The sequence below is a fragment of the Siniperca chuatsi genome, linkage group LG22 (assembly GCF_020085105.1).
Source record: "Siniperca chuatsi isolate FFG_IHB_CAS linkage group LG22, ASM2008510v1, whole genome shotgun sequence".
NCBI classification, from domain to species: Eukaryota; Metazoa; Chordata; class Actinopteri; order Centrarchiformes; family Sinipercidae; genus Siniperca; species Siniperca chuatsi.
The window spans coordinates 12,933,448-12,957,432 of record NC_058063.1 but is presented as its reverse complement, the minus strand read 5'-3'; the positions used below and the strand labels follow the sequence as shown (position 1 = coordinate 12,957,432).

Sequence of the window (23,985 nt, the reverse complement as noted above, 5' to 3'; positions counted from 1 at the left end):
TCACAAAACATTTAGTGTGCAGTTACTCTTTAAAGCTAGATGAGATTAGATACTTCAAGCTAAATAACTTCAACAGTAGCAACCAAGTAAAATGTTTTTGAACATCCTGACAGGCTCCTGACTTATGTTGAGATCAAGAAATAATTTTCTTTGCCTATGTCCTCTGTGACCTTTTGTATAAAGCGCTGCAGCTTAACAAAAACTGCATTTCCTCAGCAGCTGAGTGTTATCGCTGACAAAATGTTCAGGCATTTTCAACTTTTTAAGTTTCAGTAGAGGGGTTAGCGAGTTCAACCCTGCACCACCCATTGCCTGCAAGACAACACTGAAGGACCAAAACACACACATCACATAGAGGCTCTCCTGAGCAGATGTCCACAATCTGCATGCTGCAAAGTTCAGAGTATGTCCATACAGTACAGGATGAAAGCACAGGAAGGATTCATAGAGTTATGTTGACAAGTGATGTTAAGACAGTTATATAGCTGAGCTAGAGTGGGGGGATCCATCAGAGTATCAAATGACAGAAATGGGGTTTCATCACCCGAAGTCTGACAGGCTTCAGCTCCATGAAGCAGACGCATTGAGCTATAACAAGCATGTTTGTGTGAGCAGTGAAACACTGCTGAGTCACACAAACTGCCCCATGGCACACACAAGAGATACAATGCTAAAAAAAGGAATATAGAAGGGTGTAGGCCACACAAGAGAGTTACTGTTGGCATGCAATTTACAATCAGTTTGATACGCAATAAACCGCTGGCAAAATATGGTTGTGTAACAGGAAAGAAAAAAGCAAAGGAGAGGAGGAAGAGAGGGTTCGGAGCGTGAACGTTGCCAAAGGAGACTGGAAAGGATAGGTGGAAAATCATCTGGGAGGGGTGCCTGATACGGTGTGCAGGAGGGAGGGGGGACGGACGGCTGGTTTTTCCACTGCCAGAGAGAGAGGACGGCTAAATCAAATTAATTAGCTCCTTCATCTCTAGGCAGCTACTCAGGCATGCTGTACTGGCGAAGAGAGACAGTCGGAGGGGGGGCAGGGCTGTAGGCATAAGAGAATGGTAGAAAGCGAGATAGGACATGGTGGAGGGGTGAAAAGCCTGCCGTGTATATGCGCCATTCAGGAGGACGGGCAGCGGAGGGGAGGGGTGCATAATTCTCTGATAAGCGTGAGGGTTGTTTTGCTGGAGCCTCTGTTCAGCCATGAGGAGGAGGAGGAAGTGGCTGCATGTTGGCTGACGCTGTGCGCTGCTGCGCTGCTGCGCTTTGGGGCGATGGTACTTCCTGTTTCTAGACAGCCTGTATTTTGAGGGCACTGTAAACAACCCTGCTTTTCTGCACGCCTCTTTAAATAGCACACAGACACTTCAATGAGAACCTCCCGGAAAGACAGGGAGCTGAGAAAGCCTTGCAAAGAGAACGAAAAAGAAAGATGCAAAAGGTTTTTTGAGCAATGGCAACGTGAGGTAACCCTATCCTGTGATCAAAAATAAAATAATAGTTGCACTGACATCAGAAGAAAAGGAGAAGGAAAGCAGTAAAAAGGGAAAAGAGAAAAAAGAAAGTGAGGCAGATGGTCAGAGGCAATGGCATCATGCCAGGGGAAACAAAACAGCAGCACAGCAGAGAAACTAAACACAAAAAAAGTTAGAAAAGAGGCAGGGTGAGTGGTACAGCCAGGAGAGAGCCACTGCAGGCAGCATGTGGCCATCTCTGAGGCTTAGTGTACAAGAGAGAGGGATGAAGGAAATATAGCAAGGGAGGGGAGATGAGAAGAGGGAGTCAGAGAAAACATGAAGAAGGTTTGTGAGTGTAAGTGGGAGGTTCAGACAATTAAGGAGACAATTCTGTGAGGGAGGAAAAGCAATCATATGACATGGGTGGCCTGTACAGAAAAAATGTAAGGCAAAGTTGATTCACAATGAAAAATTAGGCTTCCCAAACGCTTAATGAGTGAGAGGAGAATGATAGTGAAAGAATAGGGTGTATGGCAAAGTGGAGCGTGAACGACTATGCCAGAGGTCAAAACCTTGGGAGAAGAGAGCAGTGGACAGCTCAGTGCAGCAGCATTGCCCGGACGAGACTTGGCTACACTGTGAGAACCCCAGATTAGCACTAAGCCGATTGCAACGCGAGGTGGGATCAAGAGCAATTAATTTAGCACCCAGATAGTTCCAGGAAGAGGCTGAAAGAAACTTAACAAAACGTAGATCTCCTGCAAAACTCTGGTGTTTCCTCTGAGTCAAATACTAGCTGACTTAACATTCCTGCTTCTGTCTGTTCTCTACAAATGAGCTGCTTACAAAGAATCCTGTGTAAAAGAGAGTAGACGAGAATTTGGAAGGTCTGAAAGGGTGTGTGAATGATAAAAGGAAGGATAAAAGAAAGATGAAGACGCTTGGCAGGGGCTGACATGAGCCAAAACAAACACCCAAAGAACAGGACATTCTCTTGCGGACAGAAATGGGCCGGCCTTTTCCAAGGGGCTCTCAGAGAAAGCATGCCTCCGACCCTGCGTCACCAATTTTTATTACAAAACAACATCCTGGTGCATAACTGAAGGGGAAATTCAACCTAAAACAGATTATTTCTTGTTCGTATAATAACAGGCGATTCACTCTTATTTTGCGTACAAGAACTACCCACAAAACCGCCATGACTAGACAAATGTCCTAGCAGTTTTTAGTCTATTTTTTGATGGTGCACATTAAACTGATACTGTAGACTGGGAATGGTAAGTTTTTACAGCAATAAACACCCAGAATCTGATTTACAAACTTTACTGCGGCCAAGGACAAATTCTCCATTTTATGGTCGGCAGGGATGTTTTATCCAAAGAACAGCATCACAGCCTTCAGGACATTTTGCCTTGGTTTTTAGTTTTTGGAGAAAGTTATCCATGTTTCATAAAAAGCAGGTGTTTTGGTGCTTCAGGTGCAATGGCTCACTAGCTGAATACATGTATGTTTTCTGGAGTAACTAGTTCAGATCAGATTGAAAAAAGAAGTAGTCTGCTCCTCCCACCATGCTTTTGCATCTGCTCGTCTGTCTCTCCCTCCCTCCTTGTTTGCCTACTTTATCGTGCTACAAAGCTCCCCCCCTTCCCTAACACCCCACCAACCCCTGAAAACTCACACTCACTGTCAGGCTCTGACAACACCAGACAAGAGCTCCCCCTAGATACATGAATCCTCACCCCTTCCAGGAATTAATGCCTCTAGAAGGCAAACAAATGCTGCTACATGCATAAATATATGAACTGCCAAGGTAGGAACAAGAAGTTAGACCTAATTATACCTATAGTCCTAAGTACATTTTTTATTTTTACAAACACTACATCACTGTGATGCCTGCTCTAAAAGAGCAACTACTGTGAACAACCTATAGCCGCCCGTCCATACAGGTCATACAGCAAATGTCCAGCTGTTCTTCAGCAAGATCGAATGTTATCAGGGTACTTGCAAGCTTCATCCGCTTGGATTTAAGACTTTTGTTTAGCACTTTTGAATACCAGTTAGAATCAATTAGAATAGAAAATATGACAAATTCCATCACTGAAAAAAAACAACAGAAAATAATAAAAACATATCAGAAGATATGTCAACAGTAGATTTCTCTCCAGTACAACAGACACTGCAATAGTTTAAAGACTCCTCAAACTGAAGACATGAGATGATTCAACAGTATTCAAAAGCATTCAGGGCCTTGAAATTAGAAGTCATAATTTCACACATTTTAAGGCTTTTCCAGCTATTGCAAACATAAAGTTTAAAGTAAACTACATGTTTAAATTGCAGAGCAGCGTGGAGCAAGAATTCAGATGCTTTACTGAAGTAAAAGTAATAATACTAAAGTGTCAAAATACTCAGTTTACTCAGGTATTAGAAGCAAAATATACTACAAACAGTACCACAAAAGTACTGATTATACTGATGGCTCCTTCTGGAGTGTTATATTAGTATATATCATTAGATGATTGATTTATTAACGTATAAGTAGCATTTTACAGTTGTCGATGGTTTTCAAGAATGTTTTTGCACATAAAATCTAAATCTGCAAAGTAATTAGCAACTATAATGGTTAGATAAGTGTAGAATAGTAGAAATGGCAATATTTTCCTTTAGAAATGTAGTGAAGTCACAGTGAAAAAAAGCATAAAGTAGTAAAATACGAGTACCTAAAACCCTACTTAAGTATATTACTTGAGTAAATGTACTGAGACAACAGTGTTATATATACAGTATGTACATTTGTCTTAATTCAATTATTAATATTATGGTGTTTGTTAAGGGCGTTTCCACGTCAATTTTACCTGACAGCAGTGATCTGAATTGGCACGATGAATTCTGTTTACAAGCACTTCACATTCGCTTCAATCAACCTACAATCCTGAAATGAGGGGGGGGGTAAGTGCTTCTGATATCACGCTAACATGTTGTGGAGATGCTTTACAAACAGTGCTATAATGATCAGATTTTACAACTATTCCAAACATTTGGATGAATTCCTACCAAAATCCAGACCTGACGCCATCAGGCCTCAATGCACCAACCTCCTTAGAGCGGTAGAGGGAGCTCGTTTGACAGCCTTGTGGGACTCACTTCCGTATTGAAAATGTGATTGTGCAATGTCTTTGCAACGCTGATCATTCTCAATATGAGCCAGAGGAGGGAGCCAGCTGGTCAATAATGAATCCTTTGTATAGTCATGGTATAGCATGGCACATGGTGAACAAAGTGATTTACTGTCAGTCTTCTATGCATTTCAAACGTGGCGTGCATGTGTTTTTTTAAGTTTATTACAATAAAACAGAACATGGTTTTACTCCATAAGGATACTGCAGCTATAGCATCTGTCCTTGCTTCTGGACTTGAACGATGCCCTCTTCTGCTGGACCTGCCAAAAAGAGATGATGGCAGAGAGGCATGTTCATGCTGGCAGCAACGCATAAACACTAAGCTGTCCCACTTACCTTGAAGGTAATATTTTAACATGACTTTGTTAAAATGAGCTTTGTTTAATTACCAAAGAATGAAACAATCCCACAGTCCATCATGTTGGTTCAGTGTCTTTATTTAATAAACAAAAAGCAGTAAAAATTGTAACAACGTGACAAGATGTTTTGAGCACCGTTACATAGACATGTAGTGTTTATTGCATGTAATAAGACTGAGATTATGCAATCACAGAACTGAGATATTGAGGTGGTTTAAACACTATCTAGCTTTTACTTTTACTTATCAATGTATGAAGACAAAATGCACATGGACATAGGTCAACTGGAAAATATTTCCGCACCTTATGTAAATAACACAACACCTTTTGAATGGGACATGGATATTTATGACTCGCAAAGGACCATACATTAACACAATGTATCGTTGTGCTTTTGGGCATTTAGATAGCCATCATCTCCGGCCAGACTTTACTCGTTCCCTTCCCCTGGGTACAACTAACGAGAGCTAACCGGATAAATCTATTGTGTAACAAGCTAATGGCATTTCCTAGTCCCTGAAGACAAGATGAACACTTGCACTATAACACCTAAACTTTAAGAAATCAAAAGATTGGGTAAAAGAGTGGAATACCACCATTGCCACATTCACTGTAAAATCAGCTGTAAAAACAGCTTACAGACTAAACAGCAAGATTTTCCTTCCAATAACAGACTAATATGGACGTAGTTAGCTAGCAAAATGGCTTCAACTTCGACACCGACGAAGAGTCAAGACTATTGAAATACTGGCTAGCAAACTTCCAAGCAGTTTCGACACTTTATATCATATCACGTTAAACATATTAAGATTAAAAAATCATATAGCCGTTCCTTATTTTGTCACGGAGCGCCACATTTTTTTGAAAATGCGCAGCTGTGTTAGCCAACAAGAATATTCCAGACACCATCTTTCTCGTTCACAACAAGAAGCATATCGTCAAACACCGCCATGTTGGGCGCTAATGGAGTCCAACTATGCTAGCTACAATAGCCTTTATGTTAGTCGTCAAGGTAGTTAACGTTATATACCCCAATTGCCACTGTAAAAAACACTCGTCTGCTACAGCCCTGACACTAAGACAAAAGTTGGCTCGCAAAACCAGGGATTTAATTAACTAATGGTTAACTGCTAACGTTACCATTAAGCAGCTAGCTGAACGTTTTGTCCCGCAACGTTCAGTAACTGTTACAAGGCTACACCATCAGGCTACTTTACTTTACACATAGACATCTTCAGAGCATAACACCACTTAAACACGTTCTATATTACCATAAAATCTACATCAGCTATACACAAATGTGGAACATTTGTAAAATAAACAGCAGTGAACATACCGTCGTTGTCGACAAAGTAGTCCTACGTTCAGCTAAGCAGATCACAAGCTGTACGTTAATGCTAAGAAATCAAATTTTTTACGTTGGTATTTAAAATGTAACTCGGCTGACTTGTAAGTGTTACTCTTTTCAGTAATTCAAGTTAGTGGCCAATTAAATAAATAGCGAACTAATGTTACTTAACCGCCAAAACTACGGCATTTGAGACTGCTTTCGAAACGTGGCCTACAACAATGTTTCACATTTTAACAAAGATATTAAAAACTTAAGAACAATTTAACAATATAATTTCATATAAATCACACACAGAACATGTATATGTAAAGACAGTGAAAACCGTTGAAAAACAAACGTTAAATGAACACTTAAGGCTTCCCCCAGATTTTCCTATAGCGCGTACGGAAAATCCAGTCCACTGGCCAGCCTTCACTCGCAGGCGGGTCCGATGCTTGCAACAAAGTCCCAGCGATCCAAAAATGCAGAGGACGAAAAACCGACAAGTCACTGTGTTTCTATATTAGCACGAAAAATAATCCATTATACAGTGTTTCGAGATGAAAATATAATGTATTTCGACAATTTCCCCCTGTTTGATCAAAGGTCTTAACAGGCCTCACCCATGAGCCTCTTTTCTTAGAGCCCAGGCTGATCTAGAGCGAGACGAACGGGAGAACAGAGATTTTTTTTATTTTTGCTCTGAGGGAAGAAATTCACATCGGCCACTTTCGGCAAATATCGGAAGCAGGACGGGTTTTGTTGAAATTATTCTAAGAAGGTTCATTTCTTCGCTGCCATTGGTCGTTTCTTTTCTACTACTCAATATTAACATGAAAACGGACGAATCGAGAGGATTTAAATTGAATATTCATATTTTGCATGCAAAATACACGCCGCACCGCCTACTCTGTTTTAATAAAGCCAATCGGGATGGGTTTTGATTGAATCAACGCCCGCCTTTAGTTTTGATTCGTTAAAAAAATAAACGTGCTCTCTAATTGGCTGTACGTGTGATAAAATTAATTATTCATAGGACTGTCTTGAATGGCCAATGAGCGTTTTACTATAGAGATCCATGTCCCACCTTCCGAAGAGGCAGTCCCTGTCTTTATGAGTGTGCAACCCCGTAGTATGCAGTCAGTCTATATAACCAAGCGTTGGACCGCTTCATGCTCAGAAGCGCTCACAGCGCTCCACAGTGTCGATCAGGAAAAGGGAAGGGAACAGTCTGTGGCCATCTTACTTAGGACCAAAACACAAATAATTCGGCTATAAAGGCAACCGACAGCAGAGGTTCCTGGGATATCGCCTTCGGAGACTTTCCGGTCACCGTTGGCGGCCTGACCAGAGTCGTGGTGACAATTTAAAGCCTGTTCCTGCTCACAAAGCGGCGTGCCGAAGAAGGACGCGTCTCTTTGAATAGACAGGATGCACGGACCGCCCTCCGGCGACAGCGCATGCCCATTGCGCACGATCAAGAGAGTTCAATTCGGCATCATCAGCCCAGATGAGCTTGTAGGTTTTCTTTTTGGGGGAGTGGGGTATTTGATTAATTCTCGGACAGATCACACACACCACTCTTATAGTTTCTTGACTTATCTTGTAGTTTAACATATGTGACAAAGACATGGTTCTGTTTACAACGGAATGTGCTTGCTGTTAGCCTAGCCTAGCTAGCTCTGTCAGGCTGGTGGAGCTTGTGCTAACTAGCATGTTGCAGGAAGTTTGAAAAACTTTAAGCACAACATTCTTAAAAAGGAACCATGGTATCACATGAATTAAACCCCCTTTTTATTCATGCAATGTACCTTGTAGGCCCATCAGTAAGTAGAAATTTTGGTTACTTTCGTAGTTTTCGTTATGGACACAGCTTGTTTGATTTTACCATTGGTCGCATTGTACGCATTGGTCTGTTTTCTCTCTCAATAAATGAATAAAAGGGTGCTTCAACAAAGTCAGATATGCATGTTTTCTTTAACTCAAGATTGGGTGTTTAGTAGTTCTAAGGATTCATGAATACTAGATTATTTATGTACATGTAATTTAGCATAACGTTTCATATCATAGTAAATATTGTTTACAGAACTTTATTTTACCCAAATGTAGCAATTGTTTAACGAACTTTGATTTGTCGTTTTTACATCTGTTAATTTGAGTAATTTTTTTAAGCACTGAAAAGTGGATGATGGTTGTAGAAATTTAGTTTCTTTCAATAATGTGGATGAAGGTTGTGGAAAATACATTTTATGGCTGACATATATGCAGAGTTATTGATTTATATTCTAGCACTGACAGTAGGTGATCAACTGCTGATTATTGTAGCATCGATTTATGTCTTTCTCCCCAGAAACGGATGTCGGTTACAGAAGGGGGAATAAAATACCCCGAAACAACAGAAGGAGGACGTCCTAAACTTGGTGGCCTTATGGACCCAAGGCAAGGGGTCATAGAACGGACTGGAAGATGTCAGACATGTGCAGGTACAGTGTCATTTTAGCATTTCATGCTGAAATATATTATTGATCAGTTGTCTGCTGTCCCTATCTGATGTCATGACCTACTGTTATATACATGGATTTGTTTCCTCAGGCAACATGACAGAATGCCCTGGCCACTTTGGGCACATAGAACTGGCAAAGCCAGTTTTCCATGTTGGCTTCGTAACAAAGATAATGAAGGTTCTTCGATGTGTCTGCTTCTTCTGCTCTAAGCTATTAGTGGATTCGGTAAGTGTATTCAGCATATTACAGTTCATAATGATAAAAATCCACTGATTGTATCATAAAAGTATAATTTCTGTCTTGTTCATAGCTTTTGCAATTTTGATGTTTAACTTGCTCTCATTGGTGTTACTCCTAGAACAATCCAAAGATCAAAGACATCCTGATAAAATCTAAAGGGCAACCCAGGAAGCGTTTGACACACGTGTATGAGCTGTGCAAAGGGAAAAATATCTGTGAGGGAGGGGAGGAGATGGACAACAAATTCGGAATGGAACAGCAGGAGACTGAGGAGGACATTACCAAGGAGAAGGTATTTGGGTGGAGTCTTTTTGTCATAGTTAATGGGCATTTCAGCTCTGAACATTCACGGCTCTACTCAACTTATTTTCTTTCTTCCCTTTCCTCCCCACTATGTGACCTACGCAGGGCCACGGTGGCTGTGGGCGCTACCAGCCACGCATCAGACGTTCTGGCTTGGAGCTGTATGCCGAGTGGAAGCACGTTAATGAGGATTCGCAGGAGAAGAAAATCCTGCTGAGTCCCGAGCGTGTGCACGAGATCTTCAAGCGCATCTCTGATGAAGAGGACGTCATCTTGGGCATGGACCCCAAGTTTTCCCGACCAGAATGGATGATTGTAACTGTACTGCCTGTGCCCCCACTGTCTGTCAGGCCTGCTGTAGTCATGCAGGGCTCTGCTCGCAACCAGGTAAAGTAACATTATCCCAGACTGAATGTTTTATTGAGGTGTTACACTGCATGTTTTGTTCCTGCATGTTTTTAAGCTGTGTAAAAATGAGATCTACACCTGACAATGATGATGATAACAACAAATGAATTAACTTCTGTTTTAAAGGATGACTTGACACACAAGCTGGCTGACATTGTCAAAATCAACAACCAGCTGAGAAGAAATGAGCAAAGTGGTGCAGCAGCTCACGTCATAGCTGAGGATGTCAAACTGCTTCAGTTTCATGTAGCCACCATGGTGGACAATGAATTGCCAGGCCTGCCAAGGGTATGCACTTCCTGATGCCTTAAATATACACTTAGATTTCTACCCAGCACATGATTCAGTGGAACATAGTCTGAAATACACTGACTGACCAGTCTCAGCTGCTTTCAGTTTTCTGTATTACATTTTTGCAATTTTTTTATGGTGCTTAAATTACAGTTAATGTGTCCTTTGACAGGCAATGCAAAAGTCTGGCCGCCCTCTCAAATCCATAAAACAGCGTCTAAAGGGGAAGGAGGGGCGAGTCCGAGGTAACCTGATGGGCAAGCGTGTGGACTTCTCCGCCCGAACTGTCATCACCCCAGACCCCAACCTGCAAATCGACCAAGTGGGCGTACCACGATCCATCGCAGCCAATATGACCTTCCCAGAAATTGTCACACCCTTTAATATTGACAGGTACTGCAGAGTAGTTAGCTGATTCAACTTTATGTAATGCGTAAAAACCCCGTCTATCAAAACCATTTTTATGAAATGTGATGTCGGCTAATTCTTTCTGATGACCTTCCTAGATTACAAGAGCTGGTACGAAGAGGCAACAGCCAGTACCCAGGAGCCAAATACATCATCCGTGACAATGGAGACAGAATTGACCTGCGATTCCACCCCAAACCAAGTGACCTTCATCTGCAGATTGGCTACAAGGTAAGATTAAAATAATTACAGGCAGCGGTAGAGCTTTGTCTACTACTAAGACTATCCTTTGTTAGATAAAATATATTTTTATCCTGACTAAAACTGACGTATTTCTCTATTTTTAGGTGGAAAGACACATGTGTGACGGTGACATCGTCATCTTCAACCGACAACCTACACTACATAAAATGTCTATGATGGGGCACAGGGTCCGGATTCTTCCGTGGTCCACATTTCGACTTAATCTCAGGTACCAATTGAAGACCAGTACTTTCTTATAGAAGTCATTTATTTAATATCTAAGCGTATTATTTTGTACTGTATGAATTTGGTATTTATGCGAATTCCTGTCGCTGTTATATTATCCCTTACTGAAATGAGGGTTCTATGTGGTGTAGCAGCTCTAACATCCAATCCTCTTGTCTCCCTCCAGTGTCACCACCCCATACAACGCTGACTTTGACGGGGATGAGATGAACCTCCACCTGCCCCAGTCCCTCGAGACGAGGGCAGAGATTCAGGAGCTGGCCATGGTGCCGCGTATGATCGTCACACCCCAGTCCAACAGGCCTGTCATGGGTATCGTGCAGGACACCCTCACAGCTGTCCGCAAATTCACCAAAAGAGACGTCTTCTTAGAGAGAGTAAGGAGATTGTTACGGCGTCAACAGCAGCTGGTTTTTCTGGTCTGAGAGGGTCTTAACACTGCGTTTCTCCACCACAGGGCGAAGTGATGAACCTCCTCATGTTCCTCTCCACTTGGGATGGGAAAGTGCCTCAGCCAGCCATACTCAAGCCCCGTCCTCTGTGGACAGGCAAGCAGATCTTCAGCCTAATCATTCCTGGACACATTAATGTGATCCGCACACACAGCACCCATCCTGACGATGAAGACAGTGGCCCTTACAAACACATCTCACCTGGGGACACCAAGGTACAGTTCCCTGATTAATTATGTATAGATTTAAGAACGAAAATGAATGACAGTGCAAGTGACCCCGAATTCAACTCATTCACATAGGTCATAGTGGAGAACGGTGAGTTGATCATGGGCATCCTGTGTAAGAAATCTCTGGGAACCTCAGCCGGCTCCCTTGTCCACATCTCCTACCTGGAGATGGGCCACGACATCACCCGGCTCTTCTACTCCAACATTCAGACTGTGGTCAACAACTGGCTGCTCATCGAGGGTAAGAAGGCAGTGAAGTGCACATACATTTATTGCTATATTTTAGTGGTATTGAATGATAAACATTAGGTAACAATTATATTTTTTCAAAATTGATATTTAGCGTTTTTGCAATCAACCCTTTATAGTCTTTGCCTTTGTTTTGTCTTAATATTTACGAGTTTACTCTATTTTCTACAGGTCATTCCATTGGTATTGGTGACTCCATTGCTGATGCCAAGACTTACCTTGACATTCAGAATACCATCAAGAAAGCCAAACAGGATGTGATAGAAGTAAGCACAAAGTATTTGTGTAGTCGCCAACATCTCTAAAACTCACAGAATAACTCAAATTTGGTTTTTCAGCAGAAATTTGGTATAGAAAAGAAACATTTTTCTTTTTGTCTGCCAGGTCATTGAGAAAGCCCACAACAACGAGCTGGAGCCGACCCCTGGTAACACACTGAGGCAGACCTTTGAGAACCAGGTGAATCGTATCCTCAACGATGCTCGTGACAAAACAGGCTCCTCAGCCCAGAAGTCTCTGTCGGAGTACAACAACTTCAAGTCCATGGTGGTGGCTGGTTCTAAGGGCTCAAAGATTAACATCTCACAGGTAAAAGAATCCGCCTAACTATCATTACCTTACAATAGGCGAATTAAAGGTTTGAGTCACATTATTTCTTGACACTCGCATCTCTTTACCATTTATCTTCCCTCCTTATTCAGGTTATTGCTGTGGTGGGGCAGCAGAACGTGGAGGGTAAACGAATCCCCTTCGGCTTCAAACATCGCACGCTGCCTCACTTCATTAAGGATGATTACGGTCCTGAGAGCAGAGGCTTTGTGGAGAACTCCTACCTGGCTGGCCTGACACCAACAGAGTTCTTCTTCCACGCCATGGGAGGCAGAGAGGGTCTGATCGACACAGCTGTCAAGACTGCTGAGACTGGTAAGTCCAGGCAGCTGGGTGAGAGAAGGGTTGGTAAGCAGGAAGAAATGAGTCAGGATATGTCTCATAAATATACGCGGACGTGCTTTTAGTAGCCCCTTTTTTTTTGTAATAATTAATAGACTCACAGACCCAAAAGGCATTTAAATGCACTGTCCAACAACAAAAAAGCCTTTTGTATTTTTAACGCAGTAAATCTGTTCTACCCCACCAGGTTACATCCAGCGTCGTCTGATCAAGTCCATGGAGTCTGTGATGGTGAAGTACGATGGCACAGTGCGTAACTCCATCAACCAGGTGGTTCAGCTGCGTTACGGTGAGGACGGCCTGGCAGGAGAGAACGTCGAGTTCCAAAACGTGGCAACACTCAAACCCTCACACAAGGCCTTTGAAAAGAAGTAAGTCGCACACCCATATATATATACTTGTATATACTTTCTATACTATATATACTTTTTTTTTTTTTACGAATTTGATGTCAAAGTGGCTTTCCAGTACCTTGTATGGATTTGTGATAACTGGAAGGGCGTTGTAGACCCAAGCATGCTGTAACTTTGTGCATGGTATTGTTAATATTGGTTAATTGTCTATAATCAGTGGCTTAACACTTTTCTCATTTTGTCTAATTTGTCTAGATTTAAGTTTGATTGCACCAACGAGCGAGCGCTGAGGCGGATGCTGCAGGAAGATGTAGTAAAAGACGTGCTGACCAATGCCCATGTGCAGAGTGCCTTAGAGAGGGAGTTTGAGAAGATGAAGGAGGACAGGGATGTCCTCCGAGCCATTTTCCCCACTGGGGACAGTAAGGTGTGCGGTCACATTTGTAGACACACCTCTGCTATTTAACAGTCTCTTGGTCTGCCATGTGAAATCAAAAATACTCATACACTGCAATGTTTCTCCTCGCCTGCAGGTGGTGCTGCCCTGCAACCTGGCCAGGATGATCTGGAACGCCCAAAAAATCTTCCGCATCAACACTCGAACCCCAACAGACCTCAATCCTCTAAGGGTGGTCGATGGTAAGCTCAAAAACAAGCCTCATTAACCAAAGAACAATACATCACCGGTTACTGTTTATTCTTCCTCTGTAAAATTAGCTGATAACTCATACAGCCAGACAGTTTCTTCACCATATATTTAGATACAGGATTTTGTGAACCATGTGGAAGAAGCAGTCGCTCTAGAATTAGAACTAGGAGGTCATGGCCTGGCCTCAGGCGCTCATTAAAGCCATGTAAAGCCACCTGGTGAATCCCTGTCTGTTACATGACAAGTAGAACAGCTCAAGCCCTAGTCTCTCTCTTTGCTAGAGAGAGAAAATGATCACTTACAGCATCACAGTATTGAGGATCCAAATTTTATATCTCAGTGACTGTAAAATATAATATCAGGGAGAAAAAGATATGTTTTTTCCCTGCTGTAAGCTTTAAGTGTGTTTATTTTCATAAAACATTAAATCTGTGGATTTTTTAGACAATATAAAACTACATCAGAAAGCCTCATAAATGTCCATACTTACACACAAATTTGTAGCATAAATGTCAATCTTTGGGTGTGTGTTTGGATCCCCAGGTGTTCATGAGCTGAGTAAGAAGCTGGTGATTGTGAATGGTGACGACCCGCTAAGCAGACAGGCCCAGCAGAACGCAACTCTGCTCTTCAACATCCACCTGCGCTCCACACTCTGCTCCAAACGCATGACGGAGGAGTTCCGCCTATCCACTGAGGCTTTTGACTGGTTGCTGGGAGAGATTGAGACCAAATTCAACCAGTCCATTGTACGTTCAGCATATTGTTGTATTTAGTTGGAGTTGTTTTAAGAGCTGTCTCAATAAGATCGCTAAACATTTGAAGATATTTATTTATTTATTTTTAATAATCCTCTTCCTCCATTCCCAGGCCCACCCAGGTGAAATGGTTGGCGCTCTGGCTGCTCAGTCGCTGGGAGAGCCAGCCACCCAGATGACCCTAAACACTTTCCACTACGCCGGCGTGTCAGCCAAGAATGTAACACTTGGTGTGCCTCGTCTAAAGGAGTTGATCAACATCTCCAAGAGGCCCAAAACACCCTCGCTGACTGTTTTCCTGCTGGGTCAGGCGGCACGCGACGCTGAGAGGGCCAAGGACATCCTCTGTCGACTGGAGCACACCACACTGCGAAAGGTGAGAGAACGAAAATGATTGGACAATTCCTTTGTAATGTAATTTTATTTTGAAACCCCAAACCTTCTTACTTCACCATTCCATATCCAGCAATGTCATAAAAACGAAAGAATTTCATCCTAATTTAAATTTGACATAGGTGACGGCCAACACTGCCATCTACTACGACCCGAACCCCCAGAACACGGTGGTAGCCGAGGACCAGGAGTGGGTGAACGTCTACTACGAGATGCCTGACTTTGACGTGACACGCATTTCACCATGGCTGCTGCGCATCGAGCTCGACCGCAAGCACATGACTGATCGCAAGCTGACTATGGAGCAGATTGCAGAGAAGATCAACGCAGGTGGGTTGTTGACACATTCTTATTCAGTGCTTTAACAGAAACAAGGTGGTTTTCCCCTAATGACACGTTTGTTTTTCTGCAAGGTTTTGGAGATGACTTGAACTGTATTTTCAATGACGACAATGCAGAGAAGCTCGTTCTGCGAATCAGAATCATGAACAGCGACGAGAACAAGTTCCAAGAGGTCAGCAGTGATGTTATATTAACTAACAATAAACACACTGTTGTCAATTTCCATATTAATCATAAATAACTGTATTTTCATTGTCTAGGATGAGGAGGTGGTGGACAAAATGGATGATGATGTGTTCTTGAGGTGCATCGAGTCCAACATGCTGACAGACATGACCCTACAGGGCATTGAGCAGATCAGCAAGGTAACAGAGTGAACACACACACACACCAATAATAGTATTCACCCACAATATGTTTCCTCTACAGGATGGTTTCTGATCTCATACGGACTTTCCATCAGTAACAAAAGGATATAGCTGCCTGTGGCTCTAAGTCAACGGTCACACTCTTCTCTCCAGGTGTACATGCACTTGCCCCAGACGGACAATAAGAAGAAGATCATCATCACAGAGGATGGTGAGTTCAAGGCCTTGCAGGAGTGGATCCTTGAGACAGACGGAGTGAGCCTCATGAGGGTCCTCAGCGAGAAGGACGTAGATCCCGTCAGGACCACCTCCAATGACATTGTGGAGATCTTCACGGTACGAAGGCATACAAATGTTGTTTTTGTTTTTTTGGGGTTTTTTTAATCAACTGTAGAATTACAGCAGATTTTAAAAAATATAAAATTTTTCCCCCCCTCTTCTGCTCAATCTCTCTTACATAGGTCTTGGGAATTGAGGCAGTGCGAAAGGCTCTGGAGAGGGAGTTGTACCACGTCATCTCCTTTGACGGTTCCTATGTCAACTACCGTCACTTGGCTCTGCTCTGTGACACCATGACGTGCCGCGGTCACCTGATGGCCATCACACGTCACGGCATCAACCGTCAAGACACAGGACCACTCATGAAGTGTTCCTTTGAGGAGACGGTGAGAGGATAATGAATTAACTGAATAATTTTAGTCAAAGTCATCAGAAGAAACTTTATCCTAGTGGTTACTTTTAGTTTCTCACTGGGGAAAAAAAGGACTGTTTTAATAACTATTTCCCTTTTCTCGTTCCTTCCAGGTGGATGTGTTGATGGAGGCATCCTCTCACGGTGAGAGTGATCCCATGAAGGGTGTGTCGGAGAACATCATGCTCGGCCAGCTCGCCCCGGCTGGGACAGGATGCTTTGACCTGCTGTTGGATGCTGAGAAGTGTAAATATGGCATGGAGATCCCTACAAACATACCTGGCATCAGCGTGGCTGGACGTAAGTGGAGAGACGTTTGGTGGATATAATGCAGAATGGATTGTATAGTAGATATAGTGTGAGAGCTATGAGATTTATGTTCTGTATCCATCCTATTTGCAGCGACTGGCATGTTCTTTGGCACTGTGCCGAGTCCCATGAGTGGTATGTCACCCGCCATGACCCCGTGGAACACAGGAGCAACACCGGCGTACGGTGCCTGGTCCCCCAGTGTTGGTGAGTGTGCGCCCACGTTGCTTTGGCTCTTGCTTTTATTATTAATTTATTTTGTTTCATTCACTGAGTTTTGCCCTTTTTTTGTTTTGTTTTTTTGTTCTTCCTCCAGGAAGCGGCATGACCCCTGGAGCAGCAGGTTTCTCTCCCAGTGCAGCATCAGACGCAAGTGGCTTCTCTCCAGGCTACTCCCCGGCCTGGTCTCCCACTCCTGGGTCTCCAGGATCACCAGGACCTGCCAGCCCATACATCCCATCTCCAGGTTAGACACTGCAGAAATCTTTCTTTTAGGTTACAGTTTGTTTTAAAAAAAAAAAAAAAAAATTGTAAGAATAATTTAGGGGATGTGATTTAGACAGATGATGACTTATACAACAGAAAGCAATGTGCAGGAAGAGGGGGAAAAAGCACACAATAGCTTATTTATTACCTTAACCTAAATGATATAAAACAATATTCACAATATAAAGTATGTATATTATGTAACACATTAAAAAGCAAAATTGTTAAACAGATATTTAAGTATTTTTTAATGTGTAGGACTTAAAGGTAAAGGTCATTTTTAACAAATGCAAAAACGAGTTTCATAAGTTAGTAACATATCTTATCTCTAAAATTTACTACAACTCGTAAAATATCTGAAATATTTAAAATTAGATTACTGTCTGGTTGAATAAGAGTGAATCTGTGAATTAGTTACATTAATAGCATAAATTGTAAAAAGTTAAGTTTCTGAAATGAAAGTTGATAACTTAAACAATACTGAAGGGTATGAAGAATGTCAACAAAATAACTTACTTTCCTAACAATAATATATTTAGTTATTTACTGACATAATCAATGAGTTATCTCCAACTCAAGTTGTTGTTCCTAGGAATTTTCTTGCTGAGACTTGAGGCATTTCAGTATTCTTGAGTGAGATCTTTGATGATGATTTTTTTAAAATGGCAAACATTTAATGGTTTTAGCTTCTCAAATGTGAAAATGTGCTGCTCTTCCTCATCTTACATTAAAGTAAATATATTTGGCTTTTGGAGTGTGGCCATAGACATAGTTGTGTCATCTGCAAAAAGATGGGAGAAACTATATTGGACACTATAATTTAGATAAATAGGAAGTAATAGTGGCCCAAGAATGGCTCCATGAGGCACTCCTTGAGTTTTTTTTCCCCCACACCTAAGTTTTTCTGTTTTCCTCTTTAGGTGGAGCCATGTCACCCAACTACTCACCCACCTCCCCGGCCTACGAGCCCCGCTCCCCCGGAGGCTACACCCCACAGAGCCCCGGCTACTCCCCAACATCGCCCTCCTACTCTCCCACTTCTCCCTCTTACTCCCCCACCAGTCCCAACTATAGCCCGACATCTCCTTCCTACTCACCCACTTCGCCCAGTTACTCCCCAACCTCCCCGTCCTATTCGCCCACGTCTCCATCTTATTCCCCAACTTCTCCCTCCTACTCCCCTACCTCCCCGTCCTATTCCCCCACGTCCCCCTCCTACTCTCCCACCTCACCGAGCTACAGCCCGACGTCGCCGAGCTACAGCCCAACGTCACCCAGTTACTCGCCCACCTCACCTTCTTATTCACCCACCTCCCCTCTTATTCTCCCACGTCTCCATCATACTCCCCCACCTCCCCATCCTACTCCCCCACCTCTCCTTCCTACTCGCCGACCAGCCCAAGCTACAGCCCCACATCGCCAAACTACACGCCCACCTCACCCAGTTACTCTCCCACCTCTCCCTCCTACTCCCCTACGTCGCCCTCTTACTCCCCGACCTCCCCAACTACACCCCGACCAGCCCCAACTACTCCCCACCTCTCCCTCGTACTCCCCCACCTCTCCGTCCTACTCGCCCTCCAGTCCACGTTACACCCCGCAGTCGCCCACCTACACACCCAGCTCCCCCTCGTACAGCCCCAGCTCCCCCTCCTACTCCCCCACCTCCCCCAAATATACCCCAACTTCACCCTCATACAGCCCCAGCTCCCCAGAGTACACTCCCACCTCTCCCAAATACTCCCCCACCTCGCCAAAGTACTCCCCAACGTCACCGAAGTACTCGCCAACTTCTCCCACCTACTCCCCGACAACTCCAAAATACAGCCCCACCTCTCCTACCTACTCTCCCACCTCCCCCACCTACACCCCCACCAGCCCCAAATACTCCCCTACCTCCCCTACTTACTCCCCAACTTCACCCAAGTACTCACCCACGTCTCCTACGTACTCGCCAACTAGTCCTAAAGGCTCCACGTACAGCCCCACCTCCCCTGGATACAGCCCCACCTCCCCCACCTACAGCCCGGCCATCAGCCCCGACGACAGTGACGAGGAGAACAACTGATGAGCTGTGGAGGAGAAGGGGAGGCAGCTGAAGAAACCCCGTCACCTCATCGTGGACACCTGAAGGACAGCACCTTTAACCAGCTAGAGGTGACGGTGCTTCTAACCACAGGGGTCCCAATTGTGATCATTTTTCTATGGGGAAATCTCTCCTTTGGGACCTCTGTTATTTTCCAGTCTTGACCCTCTGAGGCCCCCCTTTACCACAAGAAATTGTTAAAACAATTATGTGAAAGACTTGAACTGCTTTGCCTGAAGGAAAAAAAGGCTGCCTTTTGAAATAGTTTTTTAATTTTCACATGGGGTTTTGGCGCAAAACTGCAAATCCCAAGAGGGAATTAAAATGAGAGGAAGATGTGGTGAACACATAACGGGGAGAAAATGTCCCTTTTTAACTTTATAGTGAACTGCATCCAGTCTCTCTCTCATTCTCTAAACGTTGGGTGTATAGTTGTGGGAAGCGTACATATTGCCAAAAGCCTTTTGAAAAGTGGATTGTATTCATCACTAAAGCATAAGCTCTAAAGAAAAGGTTTAGACTTTGTTTACTGCATATTTCACCAAGGTGTATCTTGTTAGACCTTTTGCTGCTTTTGTAAAAGTACACTTGCTGCCAGTTTTGGGGGCATTTTGTGGATCAAAGATCGAGCTTTAGGTGTTTGATATATTAAAATGGTTGGGCCAGATTGTCTAAAGAAGAAAGTTGGATGATCAGCAGAAACACATGATAGGAGAGAGAAACTGGCTCGCAGGGAAAAGAAATTTCACTCTTGAATATCATTGACTACATAGTTGTATGTACCCATCACTCTCCCCTCTTCCTCCTTCACACCCCAAAGACAAAACCTGAAAGATGTCATGAAAACACCCACCAGCATCCTCTTGTCCTCTACCATTTTGGAGACTTGTGCATCAAAAGACAAAAACACTTTTCCAGATAATATTCTTCCCTTGACACTGGGAATTTAAAGATTTATATGAAGAAAAAAAAAAGTCAGAATGATACTTCTGTCTTTAATTTTGATTCTAGGAGGAAATGGGCACACGTGGACGAGGGATACTAGTTTGGCATTGCTGCTTGTCATTGTTTGCATGAGTAGCACATGTTAATACATTTTAATCAAGCTTTAGGTTGACATTTTTTTCAAATCCCTCCCACTTCTTGCTAATCTTCGTCCTATTTCTGAAAGCAGATGTGTACACAGGTTTATTTGGACTATTCAATTTATTTAAGAAAGAAAGTTAACTACTATTCGGTGTGAATATGAATAGATGAAAATTAAGATTTTTTTTGTTGGCTTTTCTCTTGTTTGCTTTTGCTTTTGATGACTTTGTAAACCTGTTTGCAGGAGGCTCATGTTCATATACTGTGGATGAAGGGGCAGGGGACGGAGGGGAGTGCTTTTATTTTTTTCTCCCCAACAGTCCCGAGTTTTTGCCATGACGGCGACCGCTCTTTTCACTAACAGTTGTACAAAATGTTGCATGCTGTCACCAGGCTGCTTCAGTTAAAGGTAGAAGGGCAAAAGGTTCAGTGCTCAGTTCAGTGTTTTCCCTTCTTGGGACGCCAGAGGGCAACATTTGTCCTCCTGTTGGCTTTTTTCTTCACAGCAGCGTTGAACAGTTTATTTTCTTTTAAGCAGAGATTGTCCAAAGAAACAGCACTTTTGGGCCTCTCTATTAAAAAAAACAACCTTACCCACTACATTAGTGTGAACTTTCTTATAATTTTTTTTTTTTTTTTTTTTTGAATATGGGTGCTTTCTCACATGACTCAACCTAGTTTGACTGTGTTAGGGAACCGTCTACGCTTGATGACAATGGAAAGAAAATATTTTCTTTCCCTCCTTGTTCCATTTGATCATTTGACGCGGTTTCTGAATTTATTGGACTAGCTGGGTCTCCTGCCTCTTCCCTCTTCATCCACAAGTGATCCTCATTTCTGAAATCAGTGTTTTTTTTTTTCTACCAGTGTATGTACCTGTGACGAGGGGAATCATGGGGGGGTATTGGATATGGCTGGGAGTCCTGAGAAAATAAAATACAACCAGTAATATTTTGTTATGTTCTGAAAATGTTTAAATATGTCAGATTTTGTGAAACATTGCTTCTGAGATGGTCTTGAATTGAAAGGACTGCATCTTCTGTCCTTTTGAGATAAAGCAGGTTTGGTAATTGCACTTAGTAAATATTGTGGTGGACCTAAGCCCCAGACATTGTGATATATTGGCCACTATGCTTGCATCTAATCCTGTTGTCTTAACTGTGTGCTGTCCAGTCAATTCAGACCATCAGGACTCCCGGGTTGTATGAATGTGTGTATGCGTGTGCAGTTGGTGTGCGTCTGAGGGCGAGACAGGGTTTCAAACTGAGGAAAAGACTCCACATGTCTGGGCAAAGGAAGGTTTAACTTGAAATTGCCACTGTATAGAAATCGATTCATTATCTCATTCTCATTATCTTTGTTCTGTTTGTTTTTTGACTTGGAAAAAAATTAATAAAAGTTTTACTACATGTTCGTCTTTGTATTGTGTATGTCACTCAACTACAGCTGTAAAGTATACTCCAGCTTTTTTTTTATTGGGGCAAATTTATTCAATTTATAAGTGCATTTACTCAAGTACTGTACTTCAGGACAATTGAGACACTTGTACTTGACTATTACATTTCATGCCATTCTGTTCCACCTCATTTCAAAGGGAACTATTACAGTTTTTGATCCAGTTTTATTTAACAAACAGCAATTTGACTTTGCTGATTCAAGATTTTATATAAAAACATGTAATTGTTTGTTTATTTAAAAGGAATATGATGCCTTATCATAGATCTAAGTTAAACCATCCAATAGTGTATAAAATAGTTCAATTTAGTTCCACAATGACCAGCTACAACATTTAAAATGTTGCTTAAACAGCAATGAACCAGGACTACTTGAATAACATAATATATATTATAGCCTAATATAATAATTCATAATAGCTACTTTCACTTTGGATGGTTTAAAGTAAATTTAGCTGATAATACTTATGTACTTTTAGATGTTAGTTTCAATACAGGACCTTGTAGCCAAGTATCTTTGCATTGTTGTATTGCTAGAACAATGCACAATCCACACACAGCAGTACTCATTTAATGAGGCAACAGACAATCACTTGATGAGTCCCGAGTCCTGACTGTGTCAGTAAACCACGTGACCAGATCAAAGCTCTGCTGTTTCCTCTAAATGAAAGCTTACCCGCTCCTTCTCTTGGGGGCGCGCTCATCTCGCTGAGGTTTCAGTTGCAGAACTTAAAAAAAAAAAAAAAAAAAAAAAAAAAAAAAGGTAAATTTTGACCATGGAATAAAATATGGAAAGCTGAGGCTGTAATAATTTCCAGTTGTACCTCACCAGTTGACCTTGCTCACTTTACAAACTCAGCCAAACCATAGCTAGCTCAAGATAAACAACTGTTAAATGTTTATCTCTTGTAAACCTTATGACTATGGCTGTAATCTGACTGAGTGAGCACATATAGCGTTTAACAGATATGCTACCTCAAAATTTGCAAAAGTGTGCTAACAGATAGATGTGCATGATAAGTGATGAAGCACTATCTTACTGCACTTTTCACACTGCCAATATAAGATTTGTTTGTGACAGTCCTATGGTGTATAAGTGCATAATTAGCAAGTCGGATACTTGGCCTGAAATGGTTTGTGCATGTAAGAAGGATAATAAGAAATAAATCGAGAAGAGAAATTACGGTCAGTTGTGTTTAGTAAAGCTACAATGAGGAAAACACATCCACTATGCTCAACTGGACCTACAGTATATTTAGAATATAAAAAGGCCTTAAAAATCATTATTAAAATCAGTTTATGAGCAGGCCTGTGTGCAGGCTGCGGGGATGCCTAATCACAGATTTAGAGTCATTTTACAAGCACGGGCTTGTGTGTCTTCATATTAAAGGAGAGGTGTGTCATTGTTGGAGCTTCATCTCCGCTCTCCAGCAGATAGCAAACCATCTTTGTGTTGCCTTTCCCAGTCACCAGATGGAGATTTTTGTGGGTTTGAACAATGTTTAGCTACACAACACGAGTTGGTAATGGCTGACTCACCGAATGGGTAAAAGGTTAAATAAAGCTTCCATAAGAGAAACAGTGATTACTGTTTTGATATCAAGTAACGTGGTCCATCTGCCACAACTGCGCTGTAAAACCGAATAAATTGAAAATGCTCAAAACTTTTTAGCGAACTGATTATCTAAAATAATTTATGTTACCATAATCATTTTGTCATGTAAATGCTCATTTATTTTTCAGTTTGTGGATTTTCTTGTTTAAATTTTAATTCCACCTAACTTAAAACGAGATTATCCAGTGTTATCCAGTTGATTCAGTGGTACATTTAAATTCCAGTCACTAATCCTTTACTCTTCCTTAAATCCTTAAAATTTTGATATTAAAAACTCAAAAACTAACAGAAGCCTCAAGACAGTTACGCCTAATCAACTCATTTAATCACTCAAATTAGAGTGATTGTAAGATGGTGCCAAATTTAAAGTTAGTAAGACTCAAAATGTGAATATACAACCTAATGGTTAACAATTTAAGTCATTTCTTGTGAACTCAAACAACATGACTTTACAAAATGTTAAGGTTGAAATGAAATGGAATCTGCACCTTGGTTAAGTCAAATTGTTTGGTAAAAGTACACCTCTTGCTTGTTCACACCCCTTT

The 23,985-nt window shown here is 42.1% G+C and overlaps 1 protein-coding gene across 1 annotated transcript; it reads left to right on the top strand.

The window, feature by feature from the left end:
• The first annotated feature begins 7,490 nt into the window (after positions 1-7,490).
• On the top strand, positions 7,491-21,780 carry polr2a (RNA polymerase II subunit A). Its single transcript, XM_044183312.1, is given in 32 exon segments — positions 7,491-7,843; positions 8,676-8,808; positions 8,918-9,054; positions 9,188-9,361; positions 9,478-9,759; positions 9,907-10,068; positions 10,244-10,464; positions 10,578-10,710; positions 10,827-10,951; positions 11,135-11,345; positions 11,426-11,635; positions 11,723-11,891; positions 12,071-12,165; positions 12,284-12,487; positions 12,601-12,823; positions 13,038-13,221; positions 13,459-13,630; positions 13,737-13,842; positions 14,396-14,601; positions 14,723-14,986; positions 15,126-15,333; positions 15,417-15,517; positions 15,606-15,710; positions 15,867-16,049; positions 16,175-16,378; positions 16,518-16,704; positions 16,807-16,920; positions 17,030-17,179; positions 18,120-18,509; positions 18,512-18,697; positions 18,700-18,729; positions 18,732-21,780. Coding segments are annotated over 32 exon segments (5,892 nt in total). The 5' UTR covers positions 7,491-7,756; the 3' UTR covers positions 19,268-21,780.
• Positions 21,781-23,985: the final 2,205 nt, after the last annotated feature.